At 51.1% G+C, this 15,573-nt stretch overlaps 1 protein-coding gene across 4 annotated transcripts in view; it reads right to left on the bottom strand.

Moving 5' to 3' along the window:
- OSBP2 (oxysterol binding protein 2) overlaps positions 1-7,441 on the bottom strand; it is a 319,886-nt gene extending 312,445 nt beyond the window's left edge. For all 4 annotated transcript variants that reach the window (XM_038762589.1, XM_038762590.1, XM_038762597.1 and 1 more), the window contains exon 1: positions 7,281-7,441. In XM_038762589.1, coding sequence (XP_038618517.1) covers positions 7,281-7,432 — 152 coding nt within the window. In that variant the 5' untranslated portion in view covers positions 7,433-7,441. The remainder of the gene's footprint in view (positions 1-7,280) is intronic.
- Between the last annotated feature and the right edge of the window lie 8,132 nt (positions 7,442-15,573).

Below are 15,573 nucleotides of genomic sequence, written 5' to 3'. Positions count from 1 at the left end.
CACTATAGACGGGATAGATTGCTTGATATATTGCTCCATTTCCCTCATAATTCATATTGTCAGGGAAGTGATTCTTAATGTCTCAGAAATATCAGCATATAGACAAAAATAACAACAACTATAATGCTTTTTGACATGCTCTTACTATGTGCCAAGCACTGTACTAATCGCTTGGGAGAGTACACTTCAACAGCAGGCAGACACATTCCTGACCACAAGGAGCTAGAGCGGGAGACTGAGGCTAACCGATTCGGAAAGAGGAATGACTAGGAAGTCATCGGTAAAAAGGCATTTATATATTTTGGCCCATTATTTGGAACTACTCTTTGTTGCAGTCAAAGGATGCGTACTTCTGAAAGCAACCATGGCCACTCCTCCGGGGAAACCATCTCAAAGATAGTAGTTTTCGAATTACTAAAAATCTCCCAAGAAGGATTACCCAATTGCTCTTGATCAATCAGTCGACGGTATTCATTGAGCACTTCCTGTGTGCAGAGCACTGTATTAAGCACTTGGGAGAGTGTGATATAAGAGAGCTAAGAGACGCAAGGAGTGTACACTATAGACGGGATAGATTGCTTGATATATTGCTCCATTTCCCTCATAATTCATATTGTCAGGGAAGTGATTCTTAATGTCTCAGAAATATCAGCATATAGACAAAAATAACAACAACTATAATGGTATTTGACATGCTCTTACTATGTGCCAAGCACTATACTACGCACTGGGATAGTTACAAGATAATCACAACAGACGCTGTCCCTGTCCCACATGGGGCTGACAGTCTAAGGGGGTGGGAGAAGAGGTACTGAATCCACGCTTGCCAGATGAGGGAACTGAGGCACAGAGAAGATAAATGACTTGCCAAAGGTCACTCAGCAGGTAAGCAGCAGAGCCGGTATTCGAACCCAGGTCCTCTGATGCCCAGGCCCGTACTCTTTCCACTGGGCCACTCTGCTTTCTCAACAGCTCAGTAAGAAAAAGATTCAAAATTTTCAATTTGTGCATAAACCAAGTTTCCTAAAAACTACTTAAAATGCAATAGTAACTTCTTCCCTCTCCAAGCCAAACTGAACCATTCATCACAATCCTTTATTTTCTTTTCCTTCCTCACACATTCAGATGAAAATACTCCCTTCAAAAAGTCCGACCCACTGAAGGAAGTGTAGTGTTTCCGTTTTACTCATTTATTGGTACTTTTTCACAACGGAGCTGTTCTCCCCTACTCTAACAATGGCAAAGCACAACGGGTGTTGCTGCTACCTTAGAGATATCATGTCATATCATCATCATCATCATCATCATCATCAATCGTATTTATTGAGCGCTTACTATGTGCAGAGCACTGTACTAAGCGCTTGGGAAGTACAAATCGGCAACATATTCATATGTCATATGAATCAGAGGGGCATGCCAACCTAAGTCATCAACACAAAAACACAACCTCCTGCAGACAAACTTCACCGACTTGAGAGCTTAAATTAATTGCGTGTGCAAGGCGGCCTTAAGAGATGCCCACGTCCCATTCACAGGCTGCGGTCATTACTGGCCAGATCAGCTCGCCCCAGCCTTGGCCATTCCCCAGCCATTCGGACCCTTGGCTGGTTCCTGAAATTAGCTGTCAGTTTAAAGAAAACAGAGAGATACACATTTGCTTGGTTTTCCCCCTGGACAGAAAAGTTTAGGTATTTAATTTTTGCCGAACACTTTGAGACGAGGCATGTTCCTGCATCGCTCATGGTCAGGGGAGACAGATACGGTGTTTGCACGGTTCTCAGGTGCACTTAACCAGCTTCCCCCCTTCAATGCATTAGAAATCTACAAATCCCTGAGCTGGAGGAAGCACACACTTCCCCACAACCATCCTTCCAAATTAATGTGTCTTCCCACAGTATTGTAGATGAAAGGCATGTGTAAACTATATTTTTTCCTAGTTACCATCAACAAATGCACACCTGAGTTCTGCTTTAAATACACACTAACAGATGCATATATATATATATATATATATATACACACACACACACACACACACACATATTCTCCCAAAAGCCTAGGAAAAAAGTTGTTACATACTTGCTATTTAAAATAAAAGTAAACCTTGCAGATTGCTCTCGGTGTACTGGGATTAAAAACTTAAATCTTCCCAAAATAGCAGAAGCTCTTCTCTCCAGGGGTAAATTGGAAATCACTAGGAATTCACTAAGAAAGCATTCATTAACTCGGAAAACTTTCATAACTCACATATACCTTTTAACAGAATGTGCTACTGTATATCCCAAGGTGTTATATGGTATTTATTCATGCTACTTAATGGGAGACGTGTGTAGTTGGGTGCGGTTTAACAGCATGTTTTGAAGACATGTGAGATTTCTAGAAGCAGCGTGGCTCAGTGGAAAAGAGCACAGGCTTTGGAGTCAGAGGTCATGGGTGACTTGCCAATTGTCAGCTGTGTGACTTTGGGCAAGTCACTTAACTTCTCTGTGCCTCAGTTACCTCATGGGGATTAAGACTGAGCGCCCCCCCATGGGACAACCTGATCACCTTGTAACCTCCTCAGCACTTAGAACAGTGCTTTGCGCATAGTAAATGCTTAATAAATGCCATTATTCCCCCTCCTCCCCACCTTACCTCCTCCCCCTCCCCACAGCACCTGTATATATGTATATATGTTTGTACGTATTTATTACTCTATTTTACTTGTACATATTAATTCTATTTATTTTATTTTGTTAATATGTTTTGTTGTCTGTCTCCCCCTTCTAGACTGTGAGCCCGCTGTTGGGTAGGGACTGTCTCTATACGTTGCCGACTTGTACTTCCCAAGCGCTTAGTACAGTGCTCTGCACACAGTAAGCGCTCAATAAATACGACTGAATGAATTTCCATCGGGTATATGTCCCCAAGTGCACATCACGTACACGGTTCCACACACTTTACCACAAACACCCTCCAGTGAATGGGTGTTTTGGGATTCATGTGGGAAACAAATTCACAGGATAACTGCAGCATAGGCAAGTATCTATTGTGGTTAGCCTTACCTTTATTCTTCCTTGCTATGAGATGTAATCAGAACAAGGCCTATTAAGTTATATACGGCTGAATGATTATGAGGTCTTAATCTTCCAATTCCTACGGAAAAGAAAGTGCCTAGCAGTTGGCAGGGCTATGATGGGGAAAGAAGTCCGGGAGATGGCTGTAAAACACGTTGTTTTCCTTAGATGAGATCATCCCAAGTTTTTCCCTAGCTCATCTGCCCCCCCAAAATCTTGAGACCACTGGGCTAGTGGGGTTCAGAGCTTCCCCAAACTACTTAGAGCAGCACAGCAGGGCCAGTGCGAAAGTTTGGGGCTGAGTTTTTCTGAAGTTGTATCATGGTAGAAGGCTGCAGGGTAGGTCACCCCTTAGCATCTTAATCACCTCCATGAATCAGTTCCTGAGTAATACAATCAACTCGTAGAAGCTAAATATTTCCTACACCTGTGCCTGAAGTCAGTCGGTTGTATTTATGGAGTGCTTACTGTGTGCAGAGCACTGTACTAAGTGCTCAGGAGAGTACAATATAACAGACACAATCCTTGCCCACAGAGAGCTTACAGTCTAGAGGAGAGGCGAATGGGAGAATGCCCGTATGTCACCCTCACCCGCTGCCACCCCTTCCTCCCAAATCCACACACATACGCATCGTCCCATTGGTAAAAGATGTGTTACCATTCATCATTAATCTTCCCTAGACCTGAACACGTAAGCAAATGATCTGCACGGCTTAAAGAGCCCGGGCTTGGGAGCCGGAGGACGTAGCTTCTAATCCCACTTGTCTGCTGTGTGTTCTCGGGCAAACCATTTAACTTCTCTGGGCCTCAGTTACCTCATCTATAAAATGAGGATTAGAATTGAGCCCAATGTGGGACAACCGGATTACCTTGTATCTACCTCGGTGCTTACAACAGTGCTTGGCACAGAGTAAGCGCTCTAGACTGTGAGCCCACTGTTGGGTAGGGACTGTCTCTATATGTTGCCAACTTGTACTTCCCAAGCGCTTAGTACAGTGCTCTGCACACAGTAAGCGCTCAGTAAATACGATTGATTGATTGATTTACAAATACCATAATTATTCATTCGGAAGAGGTGGGTTTGGTGGCCCTGGCTTTCAACCCAGAACACGCCAAACGAGAGGGGCTGGAAGAGTGGCCTAATCTCATTCACTTGTATTTACTGAGTGCTCGCTGTGTGCAGAGCACTGTATTAAGCGCTTGGGAGCATACAACAATAAACAGATATCCCCCACCCACAGTGAGTTTACAGTCTTGGAGGGTGATGGGACTTCTCCTCAAGCCTCTGTTCCTGCGTTGACATAAAAAGGAAGACAGAGGTAGTCTTCTGTCCTCAACCTTTTTGGCTGGAAAGCCTGCTTTAGCTCACCCCATCCCTGTGCCCCATCCTGAATCAAGATGAGTCTCCAACTTGGATTGGAATTAGTATTCCAGAGTTTGAGAGCTCACCTCCTCCGGGAGGCCTTCCCAGACTGAGCCCCCTCCGTCCTCTCCCTCTCCATCCCCCCCGCCTTACCTCCTTCCCTTCCCCACAGCACCTGTATATATGTTTGTATGGATTTATCACTATATTTTACTCGTACATATTTATTCTATTTATTTTATTCTGTTAATATGTTTTGTTTTGTTGTCTGTCTCCCCCTTCTAGACTGTGAGCCCACTGTTCGGTAGGGACCGTATCTATATGTTGCCAACTTGTTCTTCCCAAGCGCTTAGTGCAGTGCTCTGCACACAGTAAGCGCTCAATAAATACAACTGAATGAATGAATGCAGATACCCGAAGTAGAACAGGAGTACGGTTGTTTTCCCCCAGTCCTTTTGGGGAAGCAGTGGGGGTGATATTCTCACATAAAGGTTCCTCAGAGACAGGGAAAGGGTCAGGGAGAGGTCCACTGCGGGGACCGCGACCTCAAGGCCCACAAAGTTTGGTGCCCAGTTCCAGGATGTGCCCGTGCTCCTTTCGCCCCTCAATGTGCTGCCGGTCAGGCCCGGCGCGAGCGAGTGGGTGACCATCTTTCCTGGCCCTCGGATGCCCACAGCGGTCGGGGCCGCGGAAGACCCGGCGAGTGGCTGGACCCCTGGCTTGGGAGTCAGAAGGTCACGGGTTCTAATCTGCTGGGTGACTTGGGTCAAGTCACTTCACCTCTCTTTGCCTCAGTTCCCTCATCTGTAAAAATGGGGATGGAGACTGTGAGCCCTACATGGGACAGGGATTGTGTCCTAACCAATTTGCCTGCATCCATCCCAGTGCTTAGTACGGTGCCTGGCACACAATAAGCGCTTAACAGAATACCACAAGTACAGCGTGGCTTAATGGCAACAGCACAGGCTTGGGAGTCGGAGGACCTGGGTTCTAATCCCGCTCCGCCACTTGTCTCCTGTGTGACCTGGGGCAAGTCGTTTCACTTCTCTGTGCCTCAGTTACCTCATCTGTAAAATGGAGATTAAAAGTGTGAGTCCCACATGGGACAACCTGATTACCCTGCATCTACCCCAGCGCTTAGGACAGTGCTTGGCATATAGTAAGCGCTTAACAGATACCATAATTCTTAGCATTATTATTATAACAACCTGCCTTGCTTTTAAGCCAAGATGGGATGAAGATGGGGCCCTGACTAAGGCGGGAAGGCACCCCGTCCCCGACCCCCCGACACCGATAGGGGGCGCTGTCCCGACTCCCTGCCAGCGGGCCTCACCACCAGCAGGGGGCACCACCGCGGGTTGCCCCACCGCCAGCAGGGGGCGCCATCCCGACTCAAACAATCAATCGTATTTATTGAGCACTTACTGTGTGCAGAGCACTGTACTCAGCGCTTGGGAAGTACAAGTTGGCAACATATAGAGACAGTCCCTACCCGACAGTGGGCTCACAGTCTAGAAGTGAGAGACACAAAACAAAACAAAACATATTAACAAAATAAAATAAATAGAACAGATACGTACAAGTAGAATAAATAAATGGAGGGCCCCACCACCAGCAGGGGGCGCCGTCCCGGGCTGCCCCACCGTCAGCAGGGGGCGCCGTCCCGGGCTGCCCCACCGTCAGCAGGGGGCGCCGTCCCGGGCTGCCCCACCGTCAGCAGGGGGCGCTGTCCCGGGCTGCCCCACCGTCAGCAGGGGGGGCCGTCCCGGGCTGCTCCGCCCCCAGCAGGGGGCGCCATCCCACTCCCTGTCAGAGGGTCCCACCACCAACAGGGGGCGCCGTCCCACTCCTTGCCAGAGGGTCCCACCACCAACAGGGGGCGCCATCCCACTCCTTGCCAGAGGGTCCCACCACCAACAGGGGGCGCCATCCCACTCCTTGCCAGAGGGTCCCACCACCAGCAGGGGGCGCCGTCCCACTTCCTGCCAGAGGGCCCCACCGCCAGCAGGGGGCGCCGTCCGGGGCTGCCCCACCGTCAGCAGGGGGCGCCGTCCGGGGCTGCCCCACCGCCAGCAGGGGGCACCGTCCCACTCCCTGCCAGAGGGTCCCACTGTCAGCAGGGGGCGCCGTCCCGGGCTGCCCCACCGTCGGCAGGGGGCGCCGTCCCGGGCTGTCCCACCATCAGCAGGGGGCGCCGTCCCGGGATGCCCCGCCGCCAGCAGGGGTCGCCATCCCGAGCTGCCCCGCCGTCAGCAGGGGGCGCCGTCACGACTCCCCGCCGCCAGCAGGGGGCGCCGTCCCGAGCTGTCCGGCCGCCAACAGGGGGCGCCGTCCCGAGCTGTCCGGCCGCCAACAGAGGGCGCCGTCCCGAGCTGTCCGGCCGCCAGCAGGGGGCGCCGTCCCGACTCCCCGCCGCCAGCAGGGGGCGCCGTCCCGAGCTGCCCCGCCGCCAGCAGGGGGCGCCGTCCCGACTCCCCGCCGCCAGCAGGGGGCGCCGTCCCGAGCTGCCCCGCCGCCAGCAGGGGGCGCCGTCCCGACTCCCCGCCGCCAGCAGGGGGCGCCGTCCCGACTCCCCGCCGCCAGCAGGGGGCGCCGTCCCGACTCCCCGCCGCCAGCAGGGGGCGCCGTCCCGACTCCCCGCCGCCAGCAGGGGGCGCCGTCCCGACTCCCCGCCACCAGCAAGGGGCGCCGTCCCGAGCTGCCCCGCCCCAATAGGGGGCGCCGTCCGGGGCTGCCCCGCCGCCAGCAGGGGGCGCCGTCCCGAGCTGCCCCTCCGCCAGCCGCCCGCCCCCAGGCCGACCCCCCCCCCCGCGGCCAGCAGGGGTCGCCGTCCGGTCCGGTCCGGTCCGGTCCCCGGGTACCTGTAGTAGGAGAGGAGGCCGTTGCTGAGCACGAACCATCGTCGCTGGTAGCCCTTGAGGTAGTTGGTCCATTTGAAGAGCCAGCCCCTGTAGGCGTCGGGGCCGGCCGAGCCCGCGACCCCCGGGGGGACGACCCCCGATGGGGGGTTCATGCCCGCCGCCGCCGCCGCCGCCGCCACGGGGCACGACAGGCACGGCACGGCGGTGCAAAGAGACGCGAGCCCGCGGGGGGCACCAATGCCGCCGTCAATGCCGCCGCTGCTGCTGCTGCTGCTGCTGCAGGGAGCGGCCGCCTTCCCCATAGGCTCCCGCTGCCAGCGCCGGCCCCGGCCCGAGGAGGCCGGGCGGGATGGGCGGGGGGCGGGGGGGGGAGGGAGAGGCGGGTCACGTGAGCGCCCAGGCCCCGCCCCCCGGCCCCGCCCCCGAGGGCCTGACGGCGGCCGGCGGGGCGGGAGGCACACAAACCCCCCGAGGCCACGCCCAGGCCCCGGCGGGAGGGAGGGAGGGAGCGAGGGAGCGAGGGAGGGCGGGGCAGGGAGACGGCTGAGGGGGACGAGGAGATGGAGGGAAGGGCGATGAGGGGGCCGAGGGCGATGAAGGGGCCCAGCGGCCCTAGGGGGACGAGCCGGCCGAGGGGCATGAGGGGGACGAGAGGGCAACGAGCCGGACGAGGGGAATGAGAGGGATGAGGGGACCGAGGTTGATGAGGGAGACGAGCCGGCCGAGGGGGACGAGGGTTGGTGACGGGAGCGAGGAGATTGAGGGGGCCGAGCCGGCCGAGGGCCATGAGGGGGCCGAGGGCGATGAAGGGGCCCAGCGGGCCTGAGGGGATGAGCCGGCCGAGGGGCATGAGGGGGAGGAGGGGACCGAGGGGAATGAGAGGGAGGAGGGGACCGAGCTTGATGAGGAAGACGAGCCGGCTGAGGGGGACGAAGGTTGATGACGGGGGCGAGGAGCTTGAGGGCGTCGAGCCGGCCCAGGGCGATGAGGTTGATGACGGCGGCGAGGAGAATGCCCTCATTCCCCCTGAGGGGGACGAGGGGGCCCGAGCCGGCCTAGAGAGGATGAGGGACCCGAGCCGGCCGAGGGGAATGAGAGGGATGAGGGGACCAAGGTTGATGAGGGAGACGAGCCGGCTGAGGGGGACGAGGGTTGATGACGGGACGAGGAGATTGAAGGCGTCAAGCCGGCCAAGGGCCATGAGGTGGATGACGGGGGCGAGGAGAATGAGGGGGACGAGGGGGCCAAGCTGGCCTAGAGAGGATGAGGGACCCGAGCCGGCCGAGGGGAATAAGAGGGATGAGGGGACCAAGGTTGATGAGGGAGACGAGCTGGCTGAGGGGGATGAGAGTTGATGACGGGGCGAGGAGATTGAGGAGGCCAAGCAGGCCAAGGGCGATGAAGGGGCCGAGGGCGATGACGGGGCCCAGCGGGCCTAGGGGGACGAGCCAGCCAAGGGTCATGAGGGGAACGAGCCAGCCAAGAGGCATGAGGGGAACAAGCCAGCCGAGAGGAATGAGAGGGGTGAGGGGACCAAGGTTGGTGAGGCAGACGAGCAGGATGAGGGGGCCGAGCAGGGCCGAAGGGGATGAGGAGGAGGAGGTTGATGACAGAGACGAGGGGGCCGAGCCAGCCAAGAAGGGATGAGGGGGCCGAGGTTGATGAGGGAGACGGGGGGGCCGAGTCAGCCAAGAAGAGATGAGGGGGCCGAGGTTGATGGGGGGGGGGGGGGCGAGGTTGATGAGGGAGACGAGGGGGCCGAACTGGCTAAGAAGGGATGAGGGGGCCGAGGTGGATGAGAGGGCCGAGCCGGCCATGGTGGATGAGGGGGCCAAGCCGGTCGAGAAGGGATGAGGGGGCCAAGGTTGACAAGGGGGCCGAGGGGACCGAGCGGGAGGTCCCTGGGCGGCTGAGGCGGAAGCCAGGGACCTTCTGGCTGGGAACGGAAGAGGAGGGGAAGAAGAGGAGGGCAAGGAGAAACTATTCAATCATTCACTCAGTCAGTCAGTCAGTCAGTCCTATTTGTTATTAATAATAATCACAATGATGGCATTTGTTAAGTTCTTACTATGTGCCAAGCACTGTTCTAAGTGCTGGGGGGAATGCAAGGTGATCAGGTTGTCCCACATGGGGCTCACAGTCTCAAACCCCATTTTACAGATGAGGTCACTGAGGCACAGAGAAATGAGGTGACTTGCCCAAAGTCACGCAGCTGACAAGTGGCGGAGCCGGGATTAGAACCCATGACCTCTGGCTCCCAAGCCCGGGCTCTTTCCGCTGAGCCACGCTGCGCTTACTGTGTGCGGAGCATTGTACTACTACTAATAATAATAATGATGGTATTTGTTAAGTGCTTACTATGTGCAAAGCACTGTTCTAAGCGCTGTGGGGATACAAGGTGATCAGGTTGTCCCACGTGGGGCTCGCAGTCTTAATCCCCATTTTCCAGATGAGGGAACTGAGGCACAGAGAAGTTAAGTGACTTGCCCAAGGTCACACAGCTGACAATTGGCAGAGTTGGGAAAGTGCAATACAAGCACTTGGGAAAGTACAATAGAACATTAAACAGTGACAATCCCTGCCCACAACGAGCTCACAGTCTGGGGGGGGGGTGGTGAGGGGGTGGGTTCCCAATTCCAGCTCCACCACTTGCCTGCTGTGTGATCTTGGGCAAGTCACCTCACTTCTCTGGGCCTCAGTTACCTCATCTGTGAGACTGAGAGCCCCACGTGGGACAGGAATTGGGTCCGATTTGATTTGCTTATATCCACCCCAGCAATTAATACAGTGCCTGGCACATAGTAAGGGCTTAACAAATATTATTATTATTATTATCATTATTATTAGTCTGTGTCCCACACAGACCTGGGGTGGACGCAAACAAATCGAGTTGGACACAGTCCCTGTTCCACATGGGGCCCACAGTCTTAATCCCCATTTTGCAGATGAGGTAACCAAGGCCCAGAGAAGTGACGTGACTTGCCCAAGGTCACATAGCAGATATGTGGCAGAGCCGGGATTACAACCCAAGCCCTTCTGACGCCTAGGCCCATGTTCTATCCACTAAGCCACACTGCTATGAATCATCACAGTGGTGAGGGAAGACGGAGCTGTTGGGGCAGCCCCCGCCAGCTCTCCCGACTAACTCAGTCACTCCCGAAATACCGGGTATTAGCGTGTGACCACGGAGATGAAAGCTGAACACTTTTCTCACTGCTCATACTAACTAAACTACTCTGACTCTTGGGTTAGGACCAAAAGCCGTAACACTCTTACATGCCTTCCCTCCACTTCAAACAGCTCATGTGCCTAAACCCAGATAAACACCCCAAGAACTATGCATGCCTAGGGAGAACACAAACAAAACACTGTACTAAGCACTTGAGAAATTACAACAGGAGCCCAAGACACTCCAGCCCCCTAGGAGAGTACACCCTAATGGGGGAGCAGGCAGACATGTTTACTAGCTGTGGAATCAAAATAAATAAATTGAATGTTCAACCACACACACAATGTACACAGGGACAAAGGATGGTTATAAATAAATACCCAAGTGTAGAAAATGAAGACTCCAGAAACGCTTCAAAAAAAATCGTCAAATTGTCCAAAACCACTGGCTGGCAAGTCACAGATCTCCCTGCTTCCAAGTGTAACTCGTGAGTCAAAAATCCTTGTTGGGTAAATCAATCATCGATCAAACCATTATATTTATTGAATGCTTACTGTGGTCAGAGCACTGTACTAAGCACTTGGGAAAGTAGAATTCAACACAGTTGGTAGACACAATCCCAAAGAGTTTACAGACTGCAATCGGAGACAGGCTATAGAAAAAGTTACAGATAGGGGATATAGTAGAGTACAACAATATGTACATAAGTGCTGTGTGGAGCTGCCATCATCATCATCATCATCATCAATCGTATTTATTGAGCGCTTACTATGTGCAGAGCACTGTACTAAGTGCTTGGGAAGTACAGATTGGCAACATATAGAGACAGTCCCTACCCAACAGTGGGCTCACAGTCTAAAAGGGGGAGACAGAGAACAAAACCAAACATACTAACAAAATAAAATAAATAGAATAGATATGTACAAGTAAAATAAATGAATAAATAAATAGAGTAATAGATATGTACAAACATATATACATATATACAGGTGCTGTGGGGAAGGGAAGGAGGTAAGATGGGGGGGGGGGGTGGAGAGCTGCAATGAATACCGGAGTGCTTAAGGGGTACACAGCCAAGTGTGTAGTCAACACAGAGGAGAGGGCCGGGAGGGGAAATGAGGGCTCAACCAGGGAAGGCCTCTTGGAGGAGATGGGATTTTAGGAGTCTTTTGAAGATGAGAAGAGTGGTGGACTGTCAAATATAGAGAGGGCTGGGGGGGGGGGGGGGGTTCCCCAGGCCAGAGGGAGGACATGACCAAGGGGGTCAGAAATCCAGAGTCTGACTGTCCTGGAAGCAAAGACACCTATGCAGAAAACCCACTGAACTGAAACCACAACCCCAGAATCCATAAAGCATAAAACTAGCCAACTCAGAGCACTGTGCCAAAATGTAGATAAAATGAGTATGAGCCAAACCAAAGATGCAAGCATAAACACAGAAGATATGAAACTGACATTTATTAAAATAAAACCTGCACTTCAGGACTCAATCCCACAGCTACTGGCCACACGAGGAGAAGTCAGCTTGGTCAGACCCCTTTCCCTTTTAGGAACCTCTCATTCCCCACTCCCTGTGGGGAGGAGCAGATGCATTAAGTGATGGGACACGGGCCCTTGCCTGGAAATCTCCTAGTATCAGCATCAACATTTCAGAAGATCTGGAAACTGAAGGAGAGTCGGGCAATGATCCGGTGACCCTTTCTGACTTTTGTGACTGGAAACAGCAACCTCGAAGCCTCAAAAGATGCTGGATAATGTTCCACAGATCTTGGCCCATCCCATCCAACTCCAATCAATCAGTAGTATTTATTGAGTGCTTATTCTGTGCAAAGAATAATATTAGGCTTTGAGGGAGTACAATACAGTCAATAGATACAATTACTGCCCTCAAGGAGTTGACAAGGTAATGAGGAAGTCGGACACAAACATAAATTACAGACTGGGGAAGTAACTAGTTTTAAGATGTGTACATTAATTGCTGTGGGGATGGAAGGTGAGTACCTGAGCGCACTGGTGATGCAGTAGGGGGGAAATAGCGTGGAGAGATGAGAAGGAGTCAGGGAAGGTTTCCTGGAGGAGTTGTGATTTAAGTTGAGCTTTGAAGTCAACCAGCACCAGAAAGTGGGGCTTTTGGAGGCTGCCTATGATAGGGTAATTTCTCTCTACAATAATGATAATGATGGTATTTGTTTAGCGGTTACTGTGTGTTCTTAGCAGCACAGTGGAAATTCAGAAGTAAAATAACTTCCCAGGACAGAGAAAGCTGCATAGGGGAGTGTCAAAAATAAACAATTTTACAGCCCTCCTTTCTAGAGGATTATCTGTTTTACTTCAACGCTTATCCCCATGTCCACAGTGAGATACTCTCTGAGACCTCAAACTCATGTTGCAGTATTAAAGGAGGTGTGGTAGAAGGAGGACTAGACGGGAAAATTAGGGAAATTTAAGGAGATTTAGCATCCTGGTCTCATTTTGCCACTAACGTTGGAATCTTCAGCAGACCATTTATAGTTTTCCAGGCCTCAGTTTCCCCATCTGCACAATCAGAATATCACCTACCTAGCTCACAATATATTGTATAAATGAATTAGGTAAAAAGAGTCACGGGCTGAAAAGCTTTAGAAGAGAGATGGTAAATTACATTCATCCTTTTTTTCCATGAGAGAAACAGCATTTCTTAGCCTTGGAAGGCTAAGCCTTCCCTTCAAGGCCCTACGGAGAGCTCACCTCCTCCAGGAGGCCTTCCCTGACTGAGCCCCCTCCTTCCTCTCCCCCTCCTCCCTCTCTCCATCCCCCCCGCCTTACCTCCTTCCCCTCCCCACAGCACCTGTATATATGTATATATGTTTGTACATATTTATTACTCTATTCCTTTATTTATTTTATTTGTACATATTTATTCTATTTATTTTATTTTGCTAATATGTTTTGTTTTGTTCTCTGTCTCCCCCGTCTAGACTGTGAGCCCACTGTTGGGTAGGGACCGTCTCTATATGTTGCCAACTTGTACTTCCCAAGTGCTTAGTACAGTGCTCTGCACACAGTAAGTGCTCAATAAATATGATTGAATGAATGAATGAATGAATGTATTTATTACTCTGTTTTTTATTTATTTTATTTGTACATATTTATTCTATTTATTTTATTTTGTTAATATGTTTTGTTTTGTTCTGTCTTCCCCTTCTAGACTGTGAGCCCACTGTTGGGTAGGGACCGTCTCTATATGTTGCCAACTTGTACTTCCCAGGTGCTTAGTACAGTGCTCTGCACACAGTAAGCACTCAATAAATACGATCGAATGAATGAATTGGAAGGTACTAGTTACAACTGCTGTGCATTCTATTTTACTGTACAGAAACCAGCAAGTTGTGGTTGTTGAATGTTAATCTCCCCTCACGGATACTAATCCTTCTAAGTAACACGGGAGTCTGATCCTTATAAATCCCCTGATTTGTCTTTTTGATCCAAAAAGCCGAATCCTGCAAGCCAACATTTTCTTCCTTAAACACCTATGTTCTAACAGGACCCAGAGAACTCTCAAGTTCGGATCTCTAGCCAGCCGTCTTCCCAGAAGTAGTAGAGTCTCCAGCCTTAAAAGAAAACCCCTTGTTTAAGGCACAGTTACTTCCCCTTCATAGCTGAATTTCCCTTTCTGAAAATGGACCTGGCCATCCCCGTGCAAGCCTTGATTCATGTGGCTGGGGTGAGGATTGGCGGGATAACACATCTCTCCCCCTCGTCCCCCTCTCCATCCCCCCCTTCTTACCTCCTTCCCTTCCCCACAGCACCTGTATATATGTATATATGTCTGTACATATTTATTACTCTATTTATTTATTTATTTATTTTACTTGTACTTATCTATTCTATTTATTTTGTTAGTGTGTTTGGTTTTGTTCTCTGTCTCCCCCTTTTAGACTGTGAGCCCACTGTTGGGCAGGGACTGTCTCTATATGTTGCCAATTTGTACTTCCCAAATGCTTAGTACAGTGCTCTGCACATAGTAAGCGCTCAATAAATACGATTGATGATGATGATGATGATGATCTAAGCCCTCACGGCACCTCATAAGAAAGAAGCTAAAATCTGGCCAAGTATCGTTATGGTAAAACTATTATCTTGATGCAGCCAGCCTCAAGGTCCCTGGACATTTTAGACTGTGAGCCCACTGTTGGGTAGGGACTGTCTCTATATGTTGCCAATTTGTACTTCCCAAGCGCTTAGTACAGTGCTCTGCACATAGTAAGCACTCAATAAATACGATTGATGATGATGATGACATGTGTATACACATTAGTAGAGTTGACCTCTGGTTTGAAGACATATCCAAGCTACCAAAGACATCAATTTAATAACAAATTTGAACAGTGTGATTTAGGGTGCCCCTAATTAACTACCAAAGAGTAGAAATCCAGAAGTCCAGAGTTGGGAAACGGTCCTTGGGTATTATAGCTGTTTCTCTAGAATTAGAGAAGTAGAGGGACCTGTGTAAGCCATCTAGTTTCCCCCCTAGCTCCCACTCCCCAAACCCCATCACCACATTCCCAAATATTACCCAACCCCGGGGCAAAAGAGCGAGCATAACTTCTGAGAAGCAAGACAAGTTAAACCTAACTCGAGTGGTGTCCATTCCTCAGGGAACACGTAAGAGCAGGCAACAAGGCTCTCAAAGTCCAAGTGTCGCTGGGAATGTGTGAAGCGGCCAAGGCTAGAAAACACCTCTCAGCTACTTCTGCCTTCTCACACAGAGCTAAGGAAGATCTTCCTGAAGTAGTGCAGTTTACAAGGAATGTTGTGGTGAGCACTTTTCCAAATGTTCTTTATTCTTAGTTTCACCGCTGGAATCTGTTGATTTGGACCTCAGTTCTCCCATTGACCGGTTCTGTCAGATGAAACATGGACACACAGCCAACTGAGAGAGCCGTTCCTATTGTATTCTGGCTCTCCGAAAGTTTGCTTCTCTGACCTCTACTTGATCTCAATGAGTCCAGCTTTCTACTAAGAGAAGCAGTGTGTCAGTGGCAAGAGCATGGGCTTCGGAGTCAGAGGTTGTGAGGTTATGGGTTCTCAGCGTGGCTCAGTGGAAAGAGCCCGGGCTTTGGAGTCAGAGGTCATGGGTTCAAA

Source organism: Tachyglossus aculeatus, chromosome 21 (assembly GCF_015852505.1).
Source record: "Tachyglossus aculeatus isolate mTacAcu1 chromosome 21, mTacAcu1.pri, whole genome shotgun sequence".
NCBI lineage: Eukaryota > Metazoa > Chordata > Mammalia > Monotremata > Tachyglossidae > Tachyglossus > Tachyglossus aculeatus.
The sequence above is the reverse complement of the archived record's forward strand: the minus strand, read 5'-3'. Positions and strand labels throughout refer to the sequence as shown.